General features: G+C 45.3%; 1 protein-coding gene across 2 annotated transcripts in view; it reads left to right on the top strand.

Moving 5' to 3' along the window:
* The window catches only part of ARID1A (AT-rich interaction domain 1A), a 599,176-nt gene that overhangs the window by 132,607 nt on the left and 443,054 nt on the right, over positions 1-23,515 (top strand). For both annotated transcript variants that reach the window (XM_086957625.1, XM_086957624.1), the window contains exons 3-4: positions 3,708-4,256; positions 14,296-14,406. In XM_086957625.1, the coding sequence (XP_086813751.1) occupies positions 3,708-4,256; positions 14,296-14,406 (660 nt within the window). The remainder of the gene's footprint in view (positions 1-3,707; positions 4,257-14,295; positions 14,407-23,515) is intronic.

Below are 23,515 nucleotides of genomic sequence, written 5' to 3'. Positions count from 1 at the left end.
TCCAAGAGCAGACAGCCCAGCTACTTATGACGACAGGGGGCAAATAACAAGCACTACAACTTAAATTAGCCTATCATTTCTGATAAATATATCCTCTAGCAGATCCCTTTACCGTTTGAATATCCCAGGCCCCAGTTTGTATCTGGAAACTCTTCAATAGCTCGCAACACTGGTGGGCGATACTGGCTTTACCTCGGTTACTCTTGTTAAGTCACTTGAGTCATAAAGCGCACCTGTCTACGGGCTGCCTTCAGTTGCCTTGTTAGGGTCTCGCCTGAGCCAGGGCATGTGTTGCTCTGGCTAGACTTTTAGTGAGTGGACATTTTAAAATTCGACCACACTCTTTCTGTGTGGCCAAACCTTGCAAGCATGCGCGCAGCAGCCATCTGACTTCCCCGCGGCACCCTTACAGCGCGACTCACTCCGCCCCTCCTCCACCACAGAGCATGCAATCGCTTTCACCGCCGCGCCGGCAAGATTAGAATAAACAAAGAGTGACTGCTAATAGATATTACCGTCAATATGCTCTTTTTTTAGTTTCTGTAAACATTTAAAAATAGCCACACATATATACATGTTTAGTATTGTTATAAAAATACTGATTTCAAATATTGGTGACTAACAATAGCGTAAATACAATTTAATATGTAAAGAGGTTAACTTTATGCGTCGCTGTGAACTGCTTTGTTGGTTAGATGGGTGCCTCCTTGCTTAGGGACTGCGACCGAATCCAATTGCCGAGCGTGCTTCCAGTCATACCAATGTTTCTGTTATAAACTTTACTTCTCATTTGAAGTCTGTTCAGAGTGTATGTACACTGAGGCCACACCATGTACAGCCAATGTGACAGAATTAATTAATTTGACAATGGGGTACGAATGAAGAAACAGGACATTTGTCAGCTGTGAGAACTTATGCCACGGCCATCTTGCACTGGTGTATTCAGCGACTGAGCACAATGAAAGTTGATAGGGTGAATTTGTCTTGGTGGGGGGGGGGGTAATAATTGACCCTGTACAATGTGTTCAACTACAGCCCACCACAATATCGCTCAGGGCCACAACAGCATCACTCAGCGCCACAACTGCATCACTCAGCGCCACCACAGCGTCGCTCTACGCCAGCACAAGATAGCACCACCACAGCATCAGTCAGCACCACCACCACATCATCAGTCAGCACCACCACATCATCAGTCTGTACCACCACATCATCAGTCTGTACGACCACAGCATCACCCAGGGCCAGCACAGCATCACCCAGGGCCAGCACAGCATCACTCAGGGCCAGCACAGCATCACTCAGTGCTTCTTACACTTTTTAATTACAACTTCTCAGCATGCTGCACAGCAGCCACACTTCTCTACAGCACAGCTTAGAAACATTGGCATAGTCAATAGCTCTACCTAAACACTTATAAGGCCCCCACAATTCATAGCCAATAGGTCTCGCCTTTGGGACATTTGAAGTATTTAGTTATCCAGCACAATATCCTTCATTAAACAACAAGTGTTGCATGGCTAATCACTTATAAGGTCCCAAAAGCGAGACCTATTGGCTATGCCAATGCTTGTTTCCCCATGTCATCGCCGCGATCCGGAGCTCTCAATCTCCTCAGGAGTTGTTGCTGCCGTTCACATAAAATGTTTGTGAAGTAGTGTGGCTCACTGGTTAGAGGCGGCAGACCCGAGAGCAGAGGACGGCCCGGGACCAGGGTTCGATTCCCGGCGCGGCAGGTTTCTGGACCAGGGTCAGCGGACTCGATAATTCTCTCGCCTCGGTGCCCACTCTGATCAGCGATCACACTCGGCAACTCTGGGCATTAGCTTGCCTCATCTTCACTAACGGCCCCACCAGACCGCCGGGGATGCCTGGTCTCACCCTGGAGATACCCATTAAGGGACCATCTCTCAGGGAAGCCAGGAAGGGTTTCGCAGCGGTCGAAGCGCCTTGGGACCCTACGGGTAAGTAGTGCGCTATATAAATGCCAATACATACATACATACATACATTTGTTAACAGATTCAGTTTTTCCACTTGTGTCACACCATAACTGGACAGATGTCCATTACAGACCCTCACAAAATCTGCCTTTGGTATTTAGGATATTGCCATGACATTGAGACCTGCAACTCAAGTCGGAAGATGCACCTTAAAGCCATCAAGGTATAGGAGGTCAAAATGTTCATGCCAAGCGCAAGATTTGAGCGTCACGGATGGCGAAAATTCAGACCAGCTTTGACGTCGCCCAAGTCACTGCTGTTGTTGAAGTTGTCCAAAAAGAAGCATAAGAGAAGGAAGCACTATAAACAAAACCACTCTTCGAAAAGTAATTCGTTAAGACCCATGGTCTCACCTCAACCATTGACGTTGAGCCAGGAATTGATGAAAGAAGTCATGGAAGATCCAGCACCTGCAGGTCCATCTGACGCTGTGCCGATCCTGGAGATGCTACTGCCTGGGTTACTGGCCCCAAGACCCCATTGTTTATTCCACCAAAGTAAATTGTTCTACTTCTCTGCTGGCGGGAGGAGGGACGGTAACAGACCACTGCAAGGGGACGACCTGAGCTTCCCTTCACACTTATGCCAAGTATAACTGTTTGGATTCTGAAGTGAGAAGGGAAGGCAATTTTGCACACTCAGTCCAGCAATGCACCCACCTTCTGGTTGAGTACTGCTTTGGGAATTTGAATTTGAATTTTTAGGAATTTATAGAGCGCACGTTTACTATGCAGTTTCATGACGCTAAGGGGATTACTGAGCGGGAAGGACACAATGGGCTAGGGGTTGAAAGCTTGCTGGAACAAAAAAGTTTTAAGGGCCTTGCAGTTTTAAGGGAATCTTTAAAAAGGTGAGGAATCTGCTGGCTTTCTGGTGGATACACTATCTACCTGCAGATTGCTTACCGACCCGCCCGCCTCCCTATTGCATGGCTTTTTATCCCACAAGTCCTCTTGATGGAATCCCTACATGAATAAAAAATATTGCACCTGCCTTCCTGATTTTACTTCTATCCGTCTGCCTTGAAGGCGTGTAACAAACCGACGGAAACTGATAACACCCTAAAAGGGGTGCTTTATGGCTGTAGTAATGTTACATGTTCACCACATACAGTGCTGAAGTGGAGCCAACGACCCCTCCCTGTTTGGAGACCTGTCAAAAAGTTTCCGAACCCAAACAGCGCTTGGTATATTCAAAAGGTGAGGAATCTCCAGGCAGATGGAGTCCACCAAAAAAGAGCATTACCGGAGGTAAATAAACTTTTCATTTGTCTGTTGTTTTTTGTAAAACCGGATTACATTTTTGTTTCTTACCCCCTTGTGTAATTAACGTTGCTTTTCAGGACTTGCATTTCCATTCATGAATGAGAGGCCATGTAACTTTTTGTTCCTCAGTTGGAGAATGTTTTGCCTGCATAAGGGTTTATTTCACATTTCTTAACCCCTTGCATGCTCATGACGAGCTCAGCTAGTCATGAGCACAGGAGCACTGCAGCTCATGACGAGCTGAGCTCGTCATGAGCACCGGTGCGCTGTGAGTGCCCCCCCGCCCCCCAGCACCGCCGGTAAATTACCCCAGCAGCCAAGGGGTTAGGCAATGTTCTGTTGAGAATAACTTTTGTAGCCATAATCATCTGTAATAAAGAAAGCAGTGTTTTTTTCCTGCCCATAATTTTCTGATTTTTGTCTTTCTTCTTTTGTATAGATTCCTCCATATGGCCAGCAGGGCGGGTATGGGCAACAGGCCCAGTCTCCGTATTACAATCAGCAAAGTTCTCATCCGCAGCAGCAGGCTCCATATTCTCAACCACCGACTCAAGCTGTCCTTTCCCAATCTCCTTACCCACAACAACAACCTCAGTCTCAACAACTACAGTCCTCCCAACCTGCTTACTCACAGCAACAGTCTCAGCCTTCGCATCAGCAATCGTCATCTCCATATGGCCAGCAACAGCCTGCCCCTCCACAAACACCATCCCAGCATCCAACCCAGCATCCAACCCAGCATCCAACCCAGCATCCAACCCAGCATCCAAACCAGCATCCATCCCAGCATCCGCCTCAGCCGCAACATCCTCAAACTCAGCCTCCCTATGCTCAGCAACAGTCGCAGGCTTCTTACACGCAGCAGCAGCCACAGCCTCCAGCTCCTTCAGCGCATCCACAGCAGTCTCCATATCCACAGCAGCCACCACAACAACAGCAGCAGCAGCAGTCATCTACATACTCCCAGCAACGATTTCCTCCCCCACAGGTAGGACCTGAGTTTGTGTCAAGCATATAATGCCTCCATAAGTGGTTTTGTCAGATTGGTCATTGCTGTTTACATGCTTACGTAGATAATAGCTTAACAGGTGGGGATAACATGGAATAAATAGTGAGATCTGTAACATAGAAATTAATCTTATTTAGAAATATGGCAATTATTTATTCCCTTCTTATGGTTGATGGAGAGTTACTGAGATTATAATTATTCAGGCTGTGGGGAGTCATCTGACAGTATTCCCAAGGCGGTCACACAGCTGTCAGATGCTGGACAGGGTTGGATATTGCATATAGATGCTGGGGTTCTGCACCATGGGTTTCTTGATCTTTGAATGATTTCTGCTGCTAAAAGGTATCTCTGTAACATCTGAAAGTACTTTTATGACCGAAAGGGAGTTCTTTTGCTACAGAATTGACTTGGCTCAGGTAAAATCTCTCCGGCCAAAATTCATATCTGATCAGGGGCAACCTTTTCCTATCCAAAGGGTTGAGAGGTCTTTTCACAATTGAAGGTGGCATACGTCTTCCCTAGTGAATCTGTATTTAACGTACAAGTATCCCACCTAACACCACGGGTGTGGTACTTGGAAGAACAGAGGAAGAGAGGCCAGTCGCGTTTGCCGAGTGGTGGCGAAAGGTGAGCGTGGCCACCGAACACCTCTTAGCAATCCCACTGTGTGGGATTTACAGGAGATAACAGGAGGGATAGTTAGCCCCAAACGTCAACCTTGGTGGCCAATTACCCCTTCTATTATCCAGTATTGGGGTATCTTTCATAGATTCACATGCCTGAATCATTCCCCATCGTTGTAGTGGGAATCCCACGGTACATAAATAACAAAGTAGTAAGTAAAAAATAGTACCTTTCCATAGGCTATTATGGTAGCAACCATATACTCCATAGCCTATTAGTCTCCTTTTACAAAAAGGACCAAACTGAAAACTCAGCCTATCAGCAACCAGCACCCTCTAGAACCTTCCCAAGCGAGGCTGAGTCCCTCAGATTTTCCAGCACGAGTGTAGTTAGTACTGTATCCTAGAGGTGCCTCTCCGGGGAGGAGGGTGGGTTGCATGTGAATCTATGAAAGATACCAATACTGGATAACTGTAGTTACAGGTAAGTAACTTGCTTCTTATCCAGTATTGGGGTATCTTTCATAAATTCACATGCCTGAATCATAATAGTAAGCAGTTCCTTATCTGTATGTGTGTGTGTGTGTATGTGTATATATATATATATATATATATGTTCGAGGCAGATGAGCTGCAGATTGCACACTGTGCATAGATCTCTACCTAGTGTTGGGCCTGGATGTTTGCAGTTTGTTGTTGTCCGGAAAAGTTCTGTGGAAGTCACGAGATTTTGGACCACATTGCGCATGGGCATCGGCTCCATCCCCAGATTGTTTTTTCCCGCCATCGGGCTCGGATGTGTTTCCTGCGCTCCGGTTAGGAACCAAAATTTCCTTCGGCGCGCAATCCTCACCCAGTTCAACGGTATTGTTTCGATCGCGCTACACATCGACACGATTCTTCACCTTCGAAGTCTTCGATTCCGGTCGTCGACGAAGGCCTTCGGGCCTACCTAGGCCTTACTTCTGGCTCATGGAAAGGACGCCATTCAAGAAGTGTCCTCGATGTGGGTCGAAGTCTCCCCACACCGACCTACTTGTGCCTCCTTCCACTCCAAGAAGATGATCTGGGACCGACGAGCTCGAAGAACAATGGCTTGCTCATCAGCTTCGATCCCCGATGACATCTTCGAAGAGGGCGTCGACGTGCCAGAACACCAGCACGCCGAAGAGAGTACCAGCTCCTAAGACGCCGAAGACTCCGACGTCGAGGAAGTCACTTCAGCTCAATGGGTCGTAAGTAAGATCGTCGACTCCAACCCTTCCTCGACACCCTCTAAAAAGGCTTCAGGTACACCCTCACCTTCGTGCCCGGGTGCACACCGAGAGACTGCTTCCAACGCCCCGCCTTCGGGCCCGGCAAAGAACCCCATTAAGCCTTCACGCAGCTCGGGCTCGAGCCAGCCTATCCACGGTGCCGATCCTACACCCACACCGAAGAAAAAGCCACCGAAGCACACGGCACTGAAGACTGGCAGCGGCTCATTGATGCCTAAACCGCATTCGGAGCCAACTAAAAAACCACCTAAAGCTCCAGATTCACACTCTTCGGAACTGAAAAAACACCCGGAACCGAAGAAACAGGTTCCGGTAAAGGACACTTCAAAAGGGCACACTTCTAAACCGAAATCAGCTACCGACTCGATGCCGAAAAAACCTACGGAGACAAAAACCTCGAAACTGAAGGATCTGCCCTGTTCAGAGAAACTTTTCACACCTGATCCTAACCAAAAAACTCTTGTCAAGGATCCTAAGACTGGTCAATTGACTCTCAGTTCCAAAAAGAGACCACTTGATGCGCCAGCACCTCCTCCTCCTCCTCCTCCTCCTCCTCCAAAGAAGAGAGACTTTGCAACCTCTCCATTAAGGGTGCCTTCTCCTCCACCTCCCCATACTGTTCCCCCTCCTACACCTACTCCACTTCACCATTCACCTACACCATCCCCTAATCCACAGGATGATGTAGACACAGACTCTGAATGGAGGTGCACATGACCAAGCAGGGACCAATAGTCCCCCCTCAGTCACCTAATCCATGGGATGATTACAACACCCCTGATCCCACAAGACAACATATAAACAACATATACCCTACTAGACCATCCCCACCTGAGGACACTATAGGTTTTAACCTACTAGTCCAAAGAGCTGCCCAATATCATGGGGTGGACTTACACACAGATGCGGTGGAGGAAGATTTCCTACTAGACACTTTTGATAACACACAAAGGTCTACTGTCATTTTACCAATGCTTAAGGGTGTAATCAAACATGCAACAGAGGTTTTTAAAGACCCTGTCAGGGCTAGGGTATTCAATCCACGAATTGAGAGAAAATATAAAGCTGCCCCTACAGATCAAGTCCATGTTAAAGGTCCAGCACCATTAGACTCTTTAGTAGTGTCTAATGCACGTAAACGTGCTAATTCTCAGACATCAGGTGAGGCCTCACCACCAGACAAAGAATCCAAGCTACTTGACGCCTCAGGCAAAAGAACAGCGTCTCAAGCAGCTAATACCTGGCGCATCGCCTACACCCAAGCGTTGCTGGCCAGATATGACAGAGCTCATTATGATGAACTAGAGTCCATAATGCAGCATCTACCTGACAAATACAAAAATAGGGCAATGAACTTATACAGGAAGGTAAAAATATTACCAACACTTCCATTCGCTGTGCCCTAGATGCGGCAGATACCGCCTCAAGAGCAATTAATACCAGCACCCTCCTACGTAGACATGCTTGGCTACGTATCTCAGGTTTTAAACCTGAGGTACAAAACTCCATCCTTAATCAGCCATTTGATGAGACACATTTATTTGGCCCAAATGTTGACGTGTCTTTAGAAAAAATGAAAAAAGACACAGATACATCAAAATCTATGGGAGCCTTGCAATAGCAAGTTCCCAGACATTCTTTTCGTCGCTCATCATACAGAGGCATCACTAGAGGCTACTCCTCCGAACGTCACTCCACCTCTTACAAAACCCCTAGCCAATCCACATTCACTAAGGGCTACCAAAGAGGAGGTTACAACAAAGGCAGAGGCAAAACTAACAACTCCCGCTCTTCCTGTACCCCTACCCAATGACTTTCCTCCCCTTCCCCTCCAACATTCCACTCCTGGTGGGGGGAAGACTGCAACAATTCCTTCCTGCCTGGACCAACATCACATCAGACAGGTGGGTGCGACAAAGTATTCAATCAGGTTACTGTCTAGAACTAACATCTACCCCCCAAACATACCACCCAAACAGCTTCCAATGTCACAAGAACATCTAGCACTGTTAAAGCAAGAAGTAGAATCCCTGCTACAAAAAAGTTAAATAGAACCAGTTCCTCTGCACCAACAAAACAAAGGGCTTTACTCTCTATACTTTCTTATTACAAAAAAAGACGGCTCTCTAAGGCCTATTCTAGACCTCAGACTGCTAAACATATACATACAGTCAGACCCTTTTCACATGGTCACACTGCAACAAGTCCTTTCGCTTCTGTCGCAAAACGACTTCCTCCTACTTTAGATCTCAAGGAAGCATACTTCCACATTCCCATTCACAAGGCTCACAGGAAGTATCTCAGATTTGTAATAGATGGACAGCACTATCTATTCAAAGTATTCCCATTCGGAGTCACAACAGCACCTAGAGTATTCACCAAGTGCTTAGCAGTGGTGGCAGCGCATTTACGAAGACAACACATCCATGTCTTCCCGTACCTCGACGACTGGCTCATAAAAGCCAGCTCATAGAACCAAAGCGTGGAACACACTCATGCCACAATAGAACTGCTTCACGACTTGGGGTTCACAATAAACATCGCCAAGTCCCATCTAAAACCATCCAAGGTACAACAGTACCTCGGTGCCACAATAAACACCTCAAAAGCGCTTGTCTATCCCACTCCAGCAAGGATAGCCAGCATGCAAACTATTCTAACAAGGTTTCAGCTAAAACACTCCCTTCCAGCAAGAGTGTTCATGCAACTTATAGGGAAGATGGCCCCTTGCATTTTCATAGTGCCCCATGCATGTCTTCAAATGCGTACGCTACAAGAATGCTTATCACGTCAGTGGAACCAGGCTCAAGGTCAATTGACAGACCTAATCGGGGAAGCGCCGTGACAATACTCCGTGCTTCACTGGGAAGTCGCGGTCCCATCAAGATCCGATGTCTGCCCTCCCGTGGCTAGCAGCGCTCCAAGCACTCTATTGCTCCCGCAATTCTCCTCCGTTGTGCCACAAAGGTGCTTGGCTCGTCAGGGCGGGTCTTCTCCATTGCACTGTTTCGTCGCAAGAAAATATCTATGTACAGTTGCCTCCTCACAGAAGACAACGAGGGACTCAGCGGCGGTAAGAGGTAATTTTATTCAGTATTTCTTATGGCATGATGCGTTTCGGGAATCGTCCCTCTTCAGATGCCTATGCTCCCCGTCCTGACTCCATGTGGCAGTCCTTTTTTGAATGTAGAATAGAACACCCTCATTGTTGGAAAAGGTGGTGGACTGCAAATACCAGCAACCCTTGGTGTGGGATGTCTGAACAGGCTGCCAGGACTCGGAAAAGTTCCTCTTTGGACTGAAACAATTAACCCCCACTGCCCAACGCCTTCTCCCGCCTCCGTTGCGGGTTTATCGGGGAAGCGCCGTGACAATGCTCCGTGCTTCAGCGCGAAGTCGCGGTCCCATCAAGGTCTGATGTCTGCCCTCCCGCGGCTAGCAGCACTCCATTGCTCCCGCAATTCTCCTCCGTTGTGCCACAAAGGTGCTTGGCTCGTCAGGGCGGGTCTCCTCCATTGCGCTGTGGCCTCGCAAGAAAATGTCTATGTACAGTTTCCTCCTCACAGAAGACGAGGGACTCAGCGGGCAGTAACAGGTAATTCTATTCAGTATTTCTTATGGCATGACTCATTTCGGGAATCGTCCCTCTTCAGATGCGTATGCTCCCCGTCCTGACTCCATGTGGCAGTTCTTTTTTGAATGTACAATACATCACCCTCATTTGTGGAATAGGTGGTGTGGACTGCAAATACCAGCAACCTTTGTTGTGCGATGTCTGAACAGGCTGCCAGGACTCGGAAAAGTTCCTCCTAGGGCTGAAACAATTAACCCCCAATGTGTGTGTGTGTGTGTGTGTGTGTGTGTGTGTGTGTGTGTGTGTGTGTGTGTGTGTGTATGTATATATATATATATATATATATATATATATATATATCCACAAAAGTTAGCAACTCCGGTTCTCCGCGACCCGTGAAAGGTGGCGTGCGCGCCGGCGGAGTGGAGCCGACAAAATTATGTTCTCTTTTGTCCAAAATCCATAAAACACGCTCTCAGGACAAAAACGAGGTAGTCACCAAATCCAAACAGTGCTGTTTATTTCACAACGCGTTTCGCCGGAAAACGGCTTGATCACGTGAAAGAATGCTTAGAAAACATTGGTTTATATCGTTGTAAGTGCGTGGACATAAACAGAGGACTCACACGTTGCTGTAAGTTACTTACACACAATTTCAATATATACATACATCTATCTGTAGATGCAATATTACATGAAGTTCCATTGTGTCATGGACACTCCTAATGTAACTGTAAATGAAGTCTCTGTTTTACACAAATAAAATATGCAAATCAAACTCGAGCATTTTGGTGAATGCAATGTCAAGAAATAAACGATATTCTCAGAATAGGAACAGTCCCACACATATGTATGTATAGACTAGGTATTAGCAATACTAATGTCATCTACTTCAAACAGATTGCTATCGAGCATGCCGTCCAATCCGAGCACATTGTTACGGAGCATGCCGTGACTCCACCCTTACTCACACTAGATGCGTGTTGAATGGCATGTTGACTCATAATATCAATAAAGCTTGCGGGTCACGGTAAAAAACCACATTGTGGGTTGAAAATTTCTTATTGGCAAGTGCCCAAGAATTCCAAAATAGTCCGTAACGACAGAGACATACAGCAGAAGGAGTGTGGGTAATGGCAAGTGCCCAAATCCCGGAAAAGTATATTTATGATTACTTTCAAGTTACCGTCCATTGGTCTGCCAATCTTTCAAGCATATGAGTGCCCATGTGATAAGGAGATAGAGAAGGGGAGAGATCCCGTGAAGTGAAGTGCTGATAAAGTGGGCCCCCTCTCTTGCTCCAGAAACATAAACAGATACATAAAATGATTAAAAACATGTAAACGATGGCACAATCTCTCCATCCCTCAAAAAGTGGCATAAATTAAAAGGAGGTCCTGCTAATACCACCAATGTATCAGAAATTTCGTATGTGTACAGTTTTGATATCGGAGACAGTGACACATTGAACACCGTCATGGAGTTAGGTATCAACAAAACAAGGGATGAAATGACATGTAGTACTACACAGTTGCTTGCTGAATTGGACATTTGTACAGACACAGCAGCAAACACCAATTTTAAAGAAAAATCCAGTTTTGTACTCATTTTACCTCACGATAACATTGATACTTTTCATGAGTGTGTCAACAAAAGCCTCAACGAACTTAGACACAAACAACAAAAACATAAGCAGAAAGGGGAATCCAATATGACCTACAAACAGAGACAGGCTATTAAATCCCTGATGGAGGATGACACGATTGTCATTCGCCCCGCTGACAATGGGGGCAATATTGTCCTCCTGGACAAAGAAATGTATATTGAAGAGGCGATTAGACAATTGTGTGACATTAACTTTTATGAACCAATAGAAATGAAATGTTACCATGACAGTATCACTGTTCTGTGGGATTCTTTGTTTGAATGGAAGGAAAAGGGTATTCTAACATGGGAGGAATTTGAATACCTAAAATGTGATTATCCAGTTCTCCCGGTGCTCTACCTACTGCCCAAGATACACAAGAATGCCACTAGACCTCCAGGGAGACCCATAGTGTCCTCACGGGGTAGTGTATCAGAAAGAGTATCCAAATATATTGACCATTTCCTGAGGGAGTTTGTCATGAAATTGGAAAGTTACGTGAAAGACACAACAGACTTTTTGAAAAAGATCGAAAATTTACAGTGGGAGGCGGGTTGTGTACTGATAACCCTGGATGTTCAGAGCCTTTACACCATAATTGACCACGACCAAGGTTTAGAGGCGTGTGAGGAATTCCTTAAGGAGAGGCCCATAAAGTATAGGGAACATACATGCATGCTTTTGGACATGGTTAAATATTGCTTAAAGAACAATATCTTTCTGTTCAATGGCGAGTTATTCAGACGGGTTAGTGGCTCTGCTATGGGCTCATGCTTTTCCCCTAGTTTTGCCAATCTGTTCCTTGGAAAATGGGAAAAAGATATTCGTTCAGATCCCACTCTCCAACAAGATTTTGAAAAGGTATCAATGTGGCTGAGGTACATTGATGACCTCTTCATTGTTTGGAGGGGCACCATGGAGGAGGCGGACATTTTCATTGACAGACTAAACCATAATGCCTTAAACATTGTTCTCAGTGGCACAGACATAGAATATCTAGATGTCAAAATTGAGATTACGAACAACAAGGTGCATACCAAACTTTTCCGTAAAGCCACTGCTGGGAACAGCATATTTCATGCCCTCAGCAGTCATCCAGATAACCTAAAATGGAGTATTCCGTTTGGGGAACTGCTGAGGGCCAAACGCAATTGCAATAATGACAGTGCATATATGGAAGAAAGTGAAACCATTTTGAGCAGATTTAAAACAAGAGGGTACCCTAATTGGGTGCTCAAGAAAGCCAGGGTGAGAGCGAATACCATCAAAAGGTCTGACACTATCTGTGACAAACCTAACGAAGTTGAGGAAGGAGAGGATGTTACGTGACTTATCCTCACATACAGTACGGATTCCCAAGCCATTAAGAAAATAATAACAAAAATTTGGGACGTACTTAAAACAGATAATGTCATTGGCAAAGAATTACCCAAAGGACCCAGCATCACATACAGATGCGGGAAGAGCATCAGGGACATGTTAGTTCGCAGTGATATCACAGTATATCCTTCTGCGAGCGTGCAGGGCCTAGATGGTTTCTTTCCGTGTGGGCATTGCAAGGCCTGTGCCAATAGCAAATCATGCAAAAAAGTCACTTACAATGGAGTGAATAAGAAAATCATGTATTTTCTAACATGCAGTTCTACGTTTGTTGTTTATGTAATTGCTTGCACATGCAACAAATGGTACATAGGCAGCACAACATGTATGGCTAAAAAGCGGATTCTGGAACATACCAGAGCCATCACAAACTTTGACCCTAAATATCCGGTTGCACGACATTTTAGAGAACAACATTTCTCTAATGTTAAGAACTTGAGCTTCATCATTTTGGAACAGATACCCAAGAACCCGAGGGGGGGGGTAACAGGGTTCTCAAACTGCGCCAGAGGGAGTCAAGATTAATCATCGATTTCCAGAGTAAGGTCCCTGGAGGCCTGAATCAAGATGAGGAAACATATATATATATATATATATATATATATATATATATATATATATATATATATATATATATATATATATATATATATATATATATATATATTCATATTCACACACCCTAATAGTGTCATGCTTAATCATCGGGTTCACCCTAACTCCTAAAGGTCAGGGTGGTGTCGACCGTCTTCCAGGGAGCACTTACAAGAAGGGTGACCAGTGGGGTTTATCCAGAGATTAAAAATCTTTCAGCTTCTCCAAGGTATCCCTTTATTATTGGAGAAGATAGAGAAAGTTAAAAACAATATCTCGTGCGTATTGAGGACTGTTAGGGTCCTGTGACCCTGTGTTATACCGACATGTTTCAGCCCTTCTCTGAGGACTATACAGGTCCGGGGCTTTCATCAGGGTATTATGATACCTCCATGGGTTAATGGTATCCTTAATACTTGGCTATTTGGGCATGCCCAATTATGTATGCTAGGGCTGTGATGGCCAGACATCATCTACCAAACAAAGAAATAGTCAATCAGGTTTTACTTGTTTCTAATTTGATAAACGGTCTTTTTTCTATGACATACAAAAAGAATATATAAAAATTCTAGAAGAGAAAAAAACATAAATAAAACTCTGACCGCTCAGTACTTGTAGGCTGAGTGTGATCAAATTAGAAACAAGTAAAACCTGATTGGCTATTTCTTTGTTTGGCAGTTTGTAGTGGTCCAAGCCAGTCAGAGACAGGACCCTAACCTTCCCTGGTGCCCCAGACATAATCTACAGCATATTATTTTTTTTATCGTGCTTGGGAGATCATCTTTGAAGAACAATCATCACCAGTAACTTTCTAATGTTTGCACTTTTAGTTCATGACTGCTTTAAATGTTCTATCATTTGTGGTTGGTTATGCGCATCTGGTTTAGTCTGTTTTGTCAGCTCTTATGGTACTCTTGTATTTTAGGAATTATCACAGGACTCGTTTGGTTCCCAAGCATCCTCAACCCCTTCCATGACATCCAGTAAAGGAGGGCAAGATGAACTAAGTCTCCAGACAAGGCCTTCCAGCCTGCCGGTGAGTTCTGCTTTGCTTTTTTACTTACATTGAACTGGAATGCGCGTCACGCATTACTGGGGTTCAGTATCTGGTTTGTAGGCTTTTTGGCATTTTTTCCAAAGGGTTGTTGCCATTATTTGCACCTTGATGGGAGTCACGTCTGGTCTGTGATGTTAGAGTAAGATCAGTACTAGTGAGAAAGTGGGTCTTATTTGGTTATCACTGATTATTCTTGGATTAGCCGAGAAGCCATTGGGTGTCAGATAATAAGTTGTGAAAGACTAAGTTTAACTATAAACATGGTAGCTATTGACATTTGGTAGATTTAGAGTTCAGCAGTTGGTACATCCTTGATTGGCTATTGAGTTAAGTGGGCTGTTTCTATTGAGTATTATGTTTGGGTGTAATTAGATTACATTTTCTGTAAGATTGTTGGGTGACACTATGTGCATTTGGTAGTGCTACTTGACTTTTGGATTAAGTTGGTTGTATATTCATGGACAGTTTCATAATTGTTAAAGAAATGTAACAATCTTTTTAGCATAAGTTATGTTAGTTATGTTATTTTGATTTGTAGATCGCGGCTAATTACCCATGAGGGTATCCAGCTTCAAGGCAGGAGTTTAGGCCTTGTGGAACTCTCTGTCGAACATCCAGGTCTCTAGCTTCCTGCGAAAGTCGATAAGGGATAGGGACATCCTTTTGTGTTGCTGGAAGTTGTTCCAGGATTTAACTGCATTGTAGGTCGAAAGACCGTCCACCGGATAGTCTTTGGTGGATGCAAGGAACTCATGTGAGGGTGAGAGTGCAGTGGTCTGGAAGGCTGGTAGAAGTGAAGATTATTGTTGAGTTATGCATGTCTGGCATTATTTTGGGCTTTGTAGGTGTGGATGAGTAGCTTAAAATGGCATTGTTCTTGTATGGGTAGTCAGTGGTGTTCTCCGAGGTGTGGGGTGATGTAAGCAATGTTGGGATGTCCAGCATGAGTCTGGCTGTGGCATTCTGGCTCGTTTATAGCCTTTGAACTAGTTGGTTTGAGGTGTTGGCATAGAGTGCGTTGCCGTAGTCCAGTCTGCTGGTTATTTGGACTTGGGTAACTGTTCGTCTTGTATACTTGGAGAGCCAATTGAGAACACGGCGTTCACCTGCTTGGTGATTTCTGGTTTGTTGTCCTGGATGATTCCCAGGTTCCTTGCGTGGTCTGGAGTTTGTGGGTGTGAATACAAGTTCTGCTGTCCACCAGTAGTCCCATGGGGAGCTCTTGTTTCCAAATAACAGGATTTTTGTCTTGTCCGTGTTAAGTTTCAGGCAGTTCTGCTTCATCCAGTTGGCCACGTTGATCATGAAATATGTGGAAATTGGTCCTGGTGGTGTTAGTTGGATGAGGGAGAGGATAAGCGGAGTCTCGTCTGTGAAGAAACCATGTTGATCTCAGGGGCTCGAAGGATGTGTGCCAGGGGCGTCATATAGACGCTTAATGGTTTCCCCATTACCTTGGACAGAAAAGGCAGGAGAAAGATGGGTCTGTAGTTGCTGAGTTATTCCCGGTCAGCTGATGGTTTCTTCCAGAAGGTAATGTGCTGCTGTGGATGAATATGTTTATGATGGAGGAGAAGAAGTTGCTGATTGGGGTTCCCAGGTAACCAAAAGGCGGTTAATCACCTGGTTATCATGGGTTTTAACCTAAGTAGCAGTTTGCTTGGAGTGCACATGGCCGTCTCTGCTATTGACCTGATTTATAAGTGTGGTAGCTAACTTGTGTTGGGTCTGTTGATCTGAGCCATTTTACTAGTCTGGCGAGTGGTTGAATAGAATTGGTTGTTCATTTTTTAAGCTGGGTTATTCTGGGTGACCCCTCAGTAGAGTTGCCTTTTCTGCAGTGAGGGATAAGGTGAGAAGGACTTTGAAGCTCCCCCGCTTTAGATGAAGAGTAGTAAATTGATTTAAATGTGATTTACGCAACTTTTATCATATTACTAGCGTTTGTATGGCAGCCATTCATGTGGCTTTGTAGCATTATGTGGAATGTATGTTCCCTCCCATTTTGCCCCCCCCTTTACACAAGGCTGGTTTCTAATGCACTGTTTTATCTGGGGTGTGTAAGTGTTGATTGGTGATGAAACCCCGTGGTGCGTATTGTATCTGTTATGCACTTTGCGGTTAAAATGTGAAAACTTGCTTGCTGTGATTGAAGATTACTGGGTGGCTGTAATAATATCTTGTCTAACTTTGATTGTACCATATCATTTTTGAAGTATTTCTACGCAAGTGGGAAAAAGATGGGCAGGTTGACTTTGCTGTTTGATTTCGTGCTTTAAAGGTGGTGGATGCACATTATTTTTTGTCAAGTTAGGCTGCATAAGGTCTGTAGCATATTTAAGTGTTATAAGGTGTTTTGCAGGTAGTAATGTATAGAAGTGAAATGCAGTGTAATGTCTTAAGTATTATATGAGCTTAATGGTTGTGAAACTGAGAGTTGTTCAGCATTATTTGAATGGATTAGTATAGCCAGGTTTTGTGTAGTGTATGTTCTGTATTGGCTGAATGATGATGGAGTGCCTTTTTTGATTTACCGGTTGTGGCTTTCCACTGTGAGTTCTGTGTTGCATTTCACATTTTTTAAGGGTTGGTTATGTTGGGATGGAGAAAATTGCATAGCCAACCATATGGCAATGGCTTCTACACTGATTACATGTGTTGTGTTCTATGAAGTGAGTGTTGAAGGCAATTAACTGGTGGGATGACGTGTGGTGTTCCGTACCTTTGGGTATTGTAGCATATGGCATTGCTTTTAGCAACAAGGGATGGGGAATTTTCCTTTTTTGTAAAGTGCTGTTGGAGAGGCACTCATTGTCATGGACAGCCTTTGGTGTTCTGGGTGTGTGTGGTAGCGTTTTTTATATAGCGTTGTCTTTTTCTTGGTGAGTTTGATTTGGGTGTTGATTTTTTTTCTCCTCATTTTTTTTTAATAGAATACCATATGTTTTTCAGTGTTCCATGCAATTAATGATTTGCGTAGCAGTGCAGTTATTTCAGTTAATTTTTTGACTGGTCAGATGGTTGATGGCACCGAGTGTGATTAACTCTTTAGTCACCTCTTGCTTGGTTCGTGGTTACTCAAGCTACCTGATCCAGCATCTCCAGATGGTTCAGAATTCTGCACCAAGGCTCATTCTGGCTCTCCTAATGTTTACATCTGTCTCCTCATTTACCAGAATTTTATTTTCTCCGCATTAATTAGCGCTACAGATTCAAGGCTCTCAGAGCGGTCAACAACCCAGGTCTATTAGCTGTAATTTCCATCCTGATCTTCCTGCTAGTAGGTTACAATCTCAATCTGCCAATCTTTCGAGAGTGCCTCGCTTCCTTAATACACTGCTAGGCGGTCGTTCTTTTTCTGTTCTGGCTTCCAAACTCTGGTACTTCCCCTTTTCTTGTAATTTAATGCCAAATAATTGTCTGTTAGAAAAAAGGTCAAAACCCATTTATTCAACGACTAGCCTCTTCCTTCAAGTTTGCTGTCTTTCATCTTTTCCTTATGTAACCCCGGGACACACTCTGGGTTTTTGGTGCGCTTCACAAATCTCAAAACCTAATAATGGTTGTTGATTAGATTCTTTAAGTAAAAAATGTAGCAGAATGTTGTAATGTGAAATTAACAGCTTCATAAAAGTGCATCAACAATTTTGTTCCACTTTGCTCTGCAAACGTTGCATGTTATGAAACCGCTCAAAAAATGATGCACAGCATTATAATCCTGGTCTTGCAGTTATTACCCTTTTGTTGCGTTTACCCCTCATTCCCAAAGACTACCTCTGTGCCTGCAGTGCAAAAAGAATTGTGCTACATTGCAGTTAAGATTACATATTATGCTCCCTTAAACAAGGTGTTTCATCAACAGTTGCAGTTGGTGCAGTTCGAATCGTGATCATCCATTTTTGCTTCAGAGTTTAGTCATTCAAGTGAACCAAGTCTATTGAATGTATTTGCTTAATTTTCAGGAGTTCTCATACTCTATACAGTATTGACATGGTTTTGTGTTACCCAGGGCTACTACCTACGGGAGGATTGAGTCCGGATGTTCTGATCGCTGTGATTGAGGTGTTCGAGAATTCTTTGGACAAAGTTAGATTTAATTGTGCATGGCACTGCTTTCATTAATGAGTTGGGCTATTATTGTGTTTGTTTTTTAAATGGATCATCAAATATCTTTGTTGTAGTGTGTTTTTTGGGTTTTATTTGGTTAATGCTGCATTGTGGCCCATTAGGTGTTATGATAGGTACTTCTAATCACAGATTCCTCTTCACCTGGTGAATATTCCCAGGCACTATAGTGGATGCGGAAACTCAAAAAGCAGTGCTCCTGTGTGATGGTAGGCGGCACCGCATGACTCCGTGTGGACTCAGTTCCACTCTAGAAGTGACGAGCTGTGCCGCATGTAAGTGCCATCTGTGTGTTCATAGGTCAGATTCTTTCTTTCTGTGCACTCAGATGCTCTTGTTTAATTTATTCTTTGAAGAGATTTTTTCGCTGTAAATGCTTACAGTGTGCAAGGGAACGTCACCCTCTAATACAACAGGGTTTAAATTGTGTAGGGTCTATTGTTGTGTTTTATATGACAGATCTCAACAGGGTTTGCTTAAGGTGTTTAGGCTTGGCGCACAACCCCAAGGCCTACAATAACTGTGCCCAAATGAATCTGAAAGCGATTCCAGAACGCAAAGCAATATTCCACGCAGATCCCTCTCCCAAAGCTGTTTGCGCTGCAGTTCTTCTTTGTGGTCATAGCCTTCAGGAAAGCCGAAGAAGAAATGCAAGATGTCCAGTGGGACTCAGCCGCTACATGCTCCTCTTGATCTTTAGAGAAGGTGTGAGGGCACCGGTGTGCCTCCAGGTCTTGTTCCTCTTCCATCGAGGAGCCAACTCCGACTTTGGTTCTGATTCACCAAGAGTTTCTGGGTCTGTCTGCAACATTACAGCAGGTTAAAGGCTTTAGAAATACCATGGTGTGCATCTTTGCCATGCTTCCGGCTCCTCTTGGCCCCCAGGTTCAGAGGGGACTTCCGTCCTCTGCGCCATCTGTGCCACTTAGACCCTCTTTGGGTTCCGCTCCGGCGTCTGTGCTGACTTCAGGTCCAACTCAAAATCTGCGCTGGTCCCTGGCACGTCAACACTGATGCCAGAGGTGGATCCTCAACCTAATGTGGTACCTAACTCTAAACCAACTTCATCTCGTCTGAGGCTGTGCCCACTTTCTAATGTGGTGCAACTAATACCTCTCAGACATTTATTTATTTATGGAGTTTTATATAGTGCAAACTTGGCTAGAGGGTATCAGAGCACCTTACATAGAAGATGGTGGACACAAATATTACACATGGGGTACATACTGTCATATATTGACTGTGGAAAAATAAGATCCAGGCAATTACATGTTTCAAGTAAAATACAAGTAGGTACAGGAAAGCGAGACCTGAACATCAAGAGATGTGCGTTGGCATAACGTGAGCATAGATAAGGCTAACTAGTATCCAGTGTGATATAATCTGCAGGGTTGGCAGGGAGTGTGTGCGCGTGTGAAGCATATAAGCACAGAAAAGCATATTACATAGTGGAATGGCAACAATGCAAATCCGGAGTACAAAGGGGCTTGACTTATCTTAAAAAAAAAGAACCTAACAGAATCTGTGGCATAAGATAATAAGTGTAACACATTTGCCTAAAGCACTGTAGGATCATTGCTGTTGCAATGAGTGTGAGTTACCGGAACGTCCTACACCAGCTTAGGGTTAATATTAATAGTGTTGGATGCTAACCTTTTCATGCCCAGAAAATACACCAACTTTTTGGCTTAGACTCCGACCAAAGTGAGCCATATGGAGAGGACAATGGAGGTGTAGGGGAAGAGTTTGACCCACCCTATGATGAGAATAACTGGTGCATAGATCTGAAATATGCCAGTGGGTTGGATATGTCACCCGATACTGAGTTGGTTTGCTTCCCTGGACCAGCAACAAAGGAAAGTACATCCTTTGCAACAGTCATTAGGAGGACTGCTAAAGTCCTTGACCTCTACCTCCCAACTTTGGAGACAAAAACAAATGTTTTTACTGAGGTACTTAAGCCTTACCAGGCATCGACCAAACCCCTTCTACCCTTCAGGGAAGCCCTCACTAATATGTTCTTCGAAACCAGGGCAGAGCCATGTTCTGTCCGTTCCATCAATTGTCACGTCACACTGCAAAAGACCAGCGACAGTTGACCCTGAGTTTTTAACCTAGTATTCAACTCCTGAAAGTTTGATGGTGCAGGTGTCTATCAGCAGAATCAATCTTAATGTCTTTCTGACTACTCCTCCTGATAGCAATCCAAATGTATGGAGATGTTTGGAAAGAGAATGTTCCCATCAACTAGCCTATCCTTGAGGGCCGCCAGCGCCAGCTTGCTTGGACTTTACACCCGGGCCCCCTTTGGCATTATAGGGGAGGTCTCCCACGCAGTCCCAGAAGACTTAGGGGCTTCATTGTTTCAAACTATGGAGGATGGCTGGCATGCGGCCAGGTTATTCATCCACTTCGGGGCTAGTTGCCACTTCTTGTCTAGGAAGGGCTATTGGAACAAGTATGGTGCTCTTGTGCTACTAGTGGAGGAGATCCACTGTCTTCTTAAGGGATGTCGAGGCATTCCAAGTGGACATGCCCATCGATGGCTCCTCCTGTTTCGCAATTAGGAAGACTTGGCCAAGTAACATTTTAAAGAGAGCCGAGCCAGAGCACACACTTTAATTTCAAATCTGTTTTATTAACCCTTTTGCCGCGGGGCTAATTCCCCCGCGGTGCGGGGGGGAAGGGGGCCGAATACGGCGCCGCGGTGCTGATGACGAGCCCAGGCTCGTCATGCAGCAGGATGCTCGTGTGCTCATGACGAGCCTGGGCTCGTCATGAACCCGCCCGCGCAATGGAGCGCTCAGCACAGCGGGGGAATTAGCCCCTGGTGTGAGCGTTCCATGGCTCATGACGAGCCCAGGCTCGTCATGAGCACACGAGCACCGTGCTGCATGACGAGCCTGGGCTCGTCATCAGCACTGAAGGGGTTAATCTCATGAGCATTGGTATACAAAACGTTGCAAGAGAGACATAGTAGGCATATAAGGCAATCAGGCAGAGAAATATGCAATGTCCAGTAATCACATGTTTGGTTACTTGCATTTGGCGAAACAATGACGTAGCGCTGGGAGTATAACCGCTCCCTCCGATGCGGCAATGAAATCTTAAGAAGGAAAAACCCCAACTTTAACCCCCTCCCGCTCCCCCAACTTCCCTCCCCACTCCCACCCCACCCAGTGTGCCGAACATGTGGGACAAGCAAAATCATAGTCGTGTGGTGATCGATACCATCATTCAGAAGAATTTGCGGAGTCGTTCGTACTCGCTGTGAGTCGTAAAATGCGCAGGTACTTGGGACATGTGATCTCATTGAATTCTTTGGACAGAAGGGAGAGCAGCGGAAGCCACACTTTCTGATAAGCAGCCGTGGAGTGCGTGAGCGTGGCGTGAATGCGCTCCATGCCCAGGGTAAACCATATTTAATGTAGCCAACCCGTGTGAGTGGGTTTAGTGGTGGAGCCCCACAGGGATAGGACGTGTTGTGTTGCGGCCTGCATGGCAACCCCCATCTGGTGACCCTTCTGAGATTTCAGGGGGAAGGTGAGTGCGTTGGGTAAGCCCAGGAGGGTGTATGCTGGGAATCTAGGGATTTCCGTGTCGAATGTGTAGTCAATCTCGTCCAAGATAGCCTTCCAGTAATCTTGGACTTCACGGCAGTCCCAAAGGAGGAGAGTCAGGGTGCCCAGTTCCCCCGCAGCCCCTCCACAGAGCGCGCTTCGTGTAGGGTTACCCTTATTGAGCCGAACCGGTGTGAGATGCCAGTTTATGGCCAGCTTCGTCGCCGCTTCCCTGGAGGCAGTGTTGCGAGTTGCGGGTGGTGTGGGTGGCTCTTGGGGTGATAGGGCCCTCCCAAGCTCTGCCTCCCACCTCTTTTGGCCTGCTGGCATGCCCGATGGGGAAGCGGGCGTAAGCTTTTTGTAAAGATCCGTTATAAGGTGCTTGTCTGAGTCTTTCGTCACCAGCCACTTTTCGAAGGCTGTCATGGGCCTGCCAACCAGGGGTGCGACGTCAGGATGGGTAAGCCAGTGTCGGAGCTGGAAGTATTGAAATAGATGAGGTGAAACAACGTCATAACTTTGAGTAATGTCTTTAAGGGGGAGGAATCCTTGCAAGTCGAAGAGATGACCAGTGGAGAAGCTACTGATGCTTCGCGGAAAGCCCTGGGGGCGTTGCCCGGCGGGAACTCTGGATTGTCCAAAACAGGCGTTAGGGGAGAGGGGAAGGTGGTAAGTCCTCTTTTGACCGCGACTGCGTTCCAGACCTGCATGACAGTGCGAGTGATAGGAGACTTTAGGAGATAGCGTGGTCGGTGCTGTCCAGTGCATCCAGTGACCAAACAAACCATTGCCCCATGGTTTGACATCAGCTATCTCTTTTTATCATACAAAGATTGGCAAGCCCTTACCTACTCCAGTGAGGGCCCGCTCGACAAGGGCAGGTTTCATACTCCACTGCCCTATTCGCTGGAGTGCCTCTCCATCAGATCTGCAGAGTGGCAACGTGGTCCATTAGACGTATGTTTCACGAGGCACTACTGTCTGGAGGTAATGGACAGCGCAGACACTGCTGTGGGTCAAGCGGTGCTTCGGAATTGTTTCAAGTAGGGCGAGCCTCTGTTGCTTCTCTCTCCTGCCATAAAAAGATTAGCATTTTTGCATCAGTGTATCATTAATAATGTTTGTTTAAATATGCGATATGTTCATGCATTACAGTTGTAAACTTTTATGGATATATTGGCTATTGCTTGCTATTCTATTCAAGCATGTGAATCTATGAAAGACACCCCAATACTGGAGAAGAACAAAAGTTACTTACCTGTAAACTGTGGGTCTCCAGTATTGGTGTCTTTCATAGATTCACATGCGACCAACCCTTCCTCCCCTCAGAGGCTCTCTTCTTCTCATCGACTCCTTTGTCACTCTTGTGCTATGAAAATCTGAGGGCCTGAGCTTCTGAGGAG

This window comes from Lissotriton vulgaris, chromosome 2_1, assembly GCF_964263255.1.
Source record: "Lissotriton vulgaris chromosome 2_1, aLisVul1.2, whole genome shotgun sequence".
Lineage (NCBI taxonomy): Eukaryota > Metazoa > Chordata > Amphibia > Caudata > Salamandridae > Lissotriton > Lissotriton vulgaris.
Note: the sequence above shows the minus strand (reverse complement) of the source record. Positions and strands in the feature narration are given on the sequence as shown.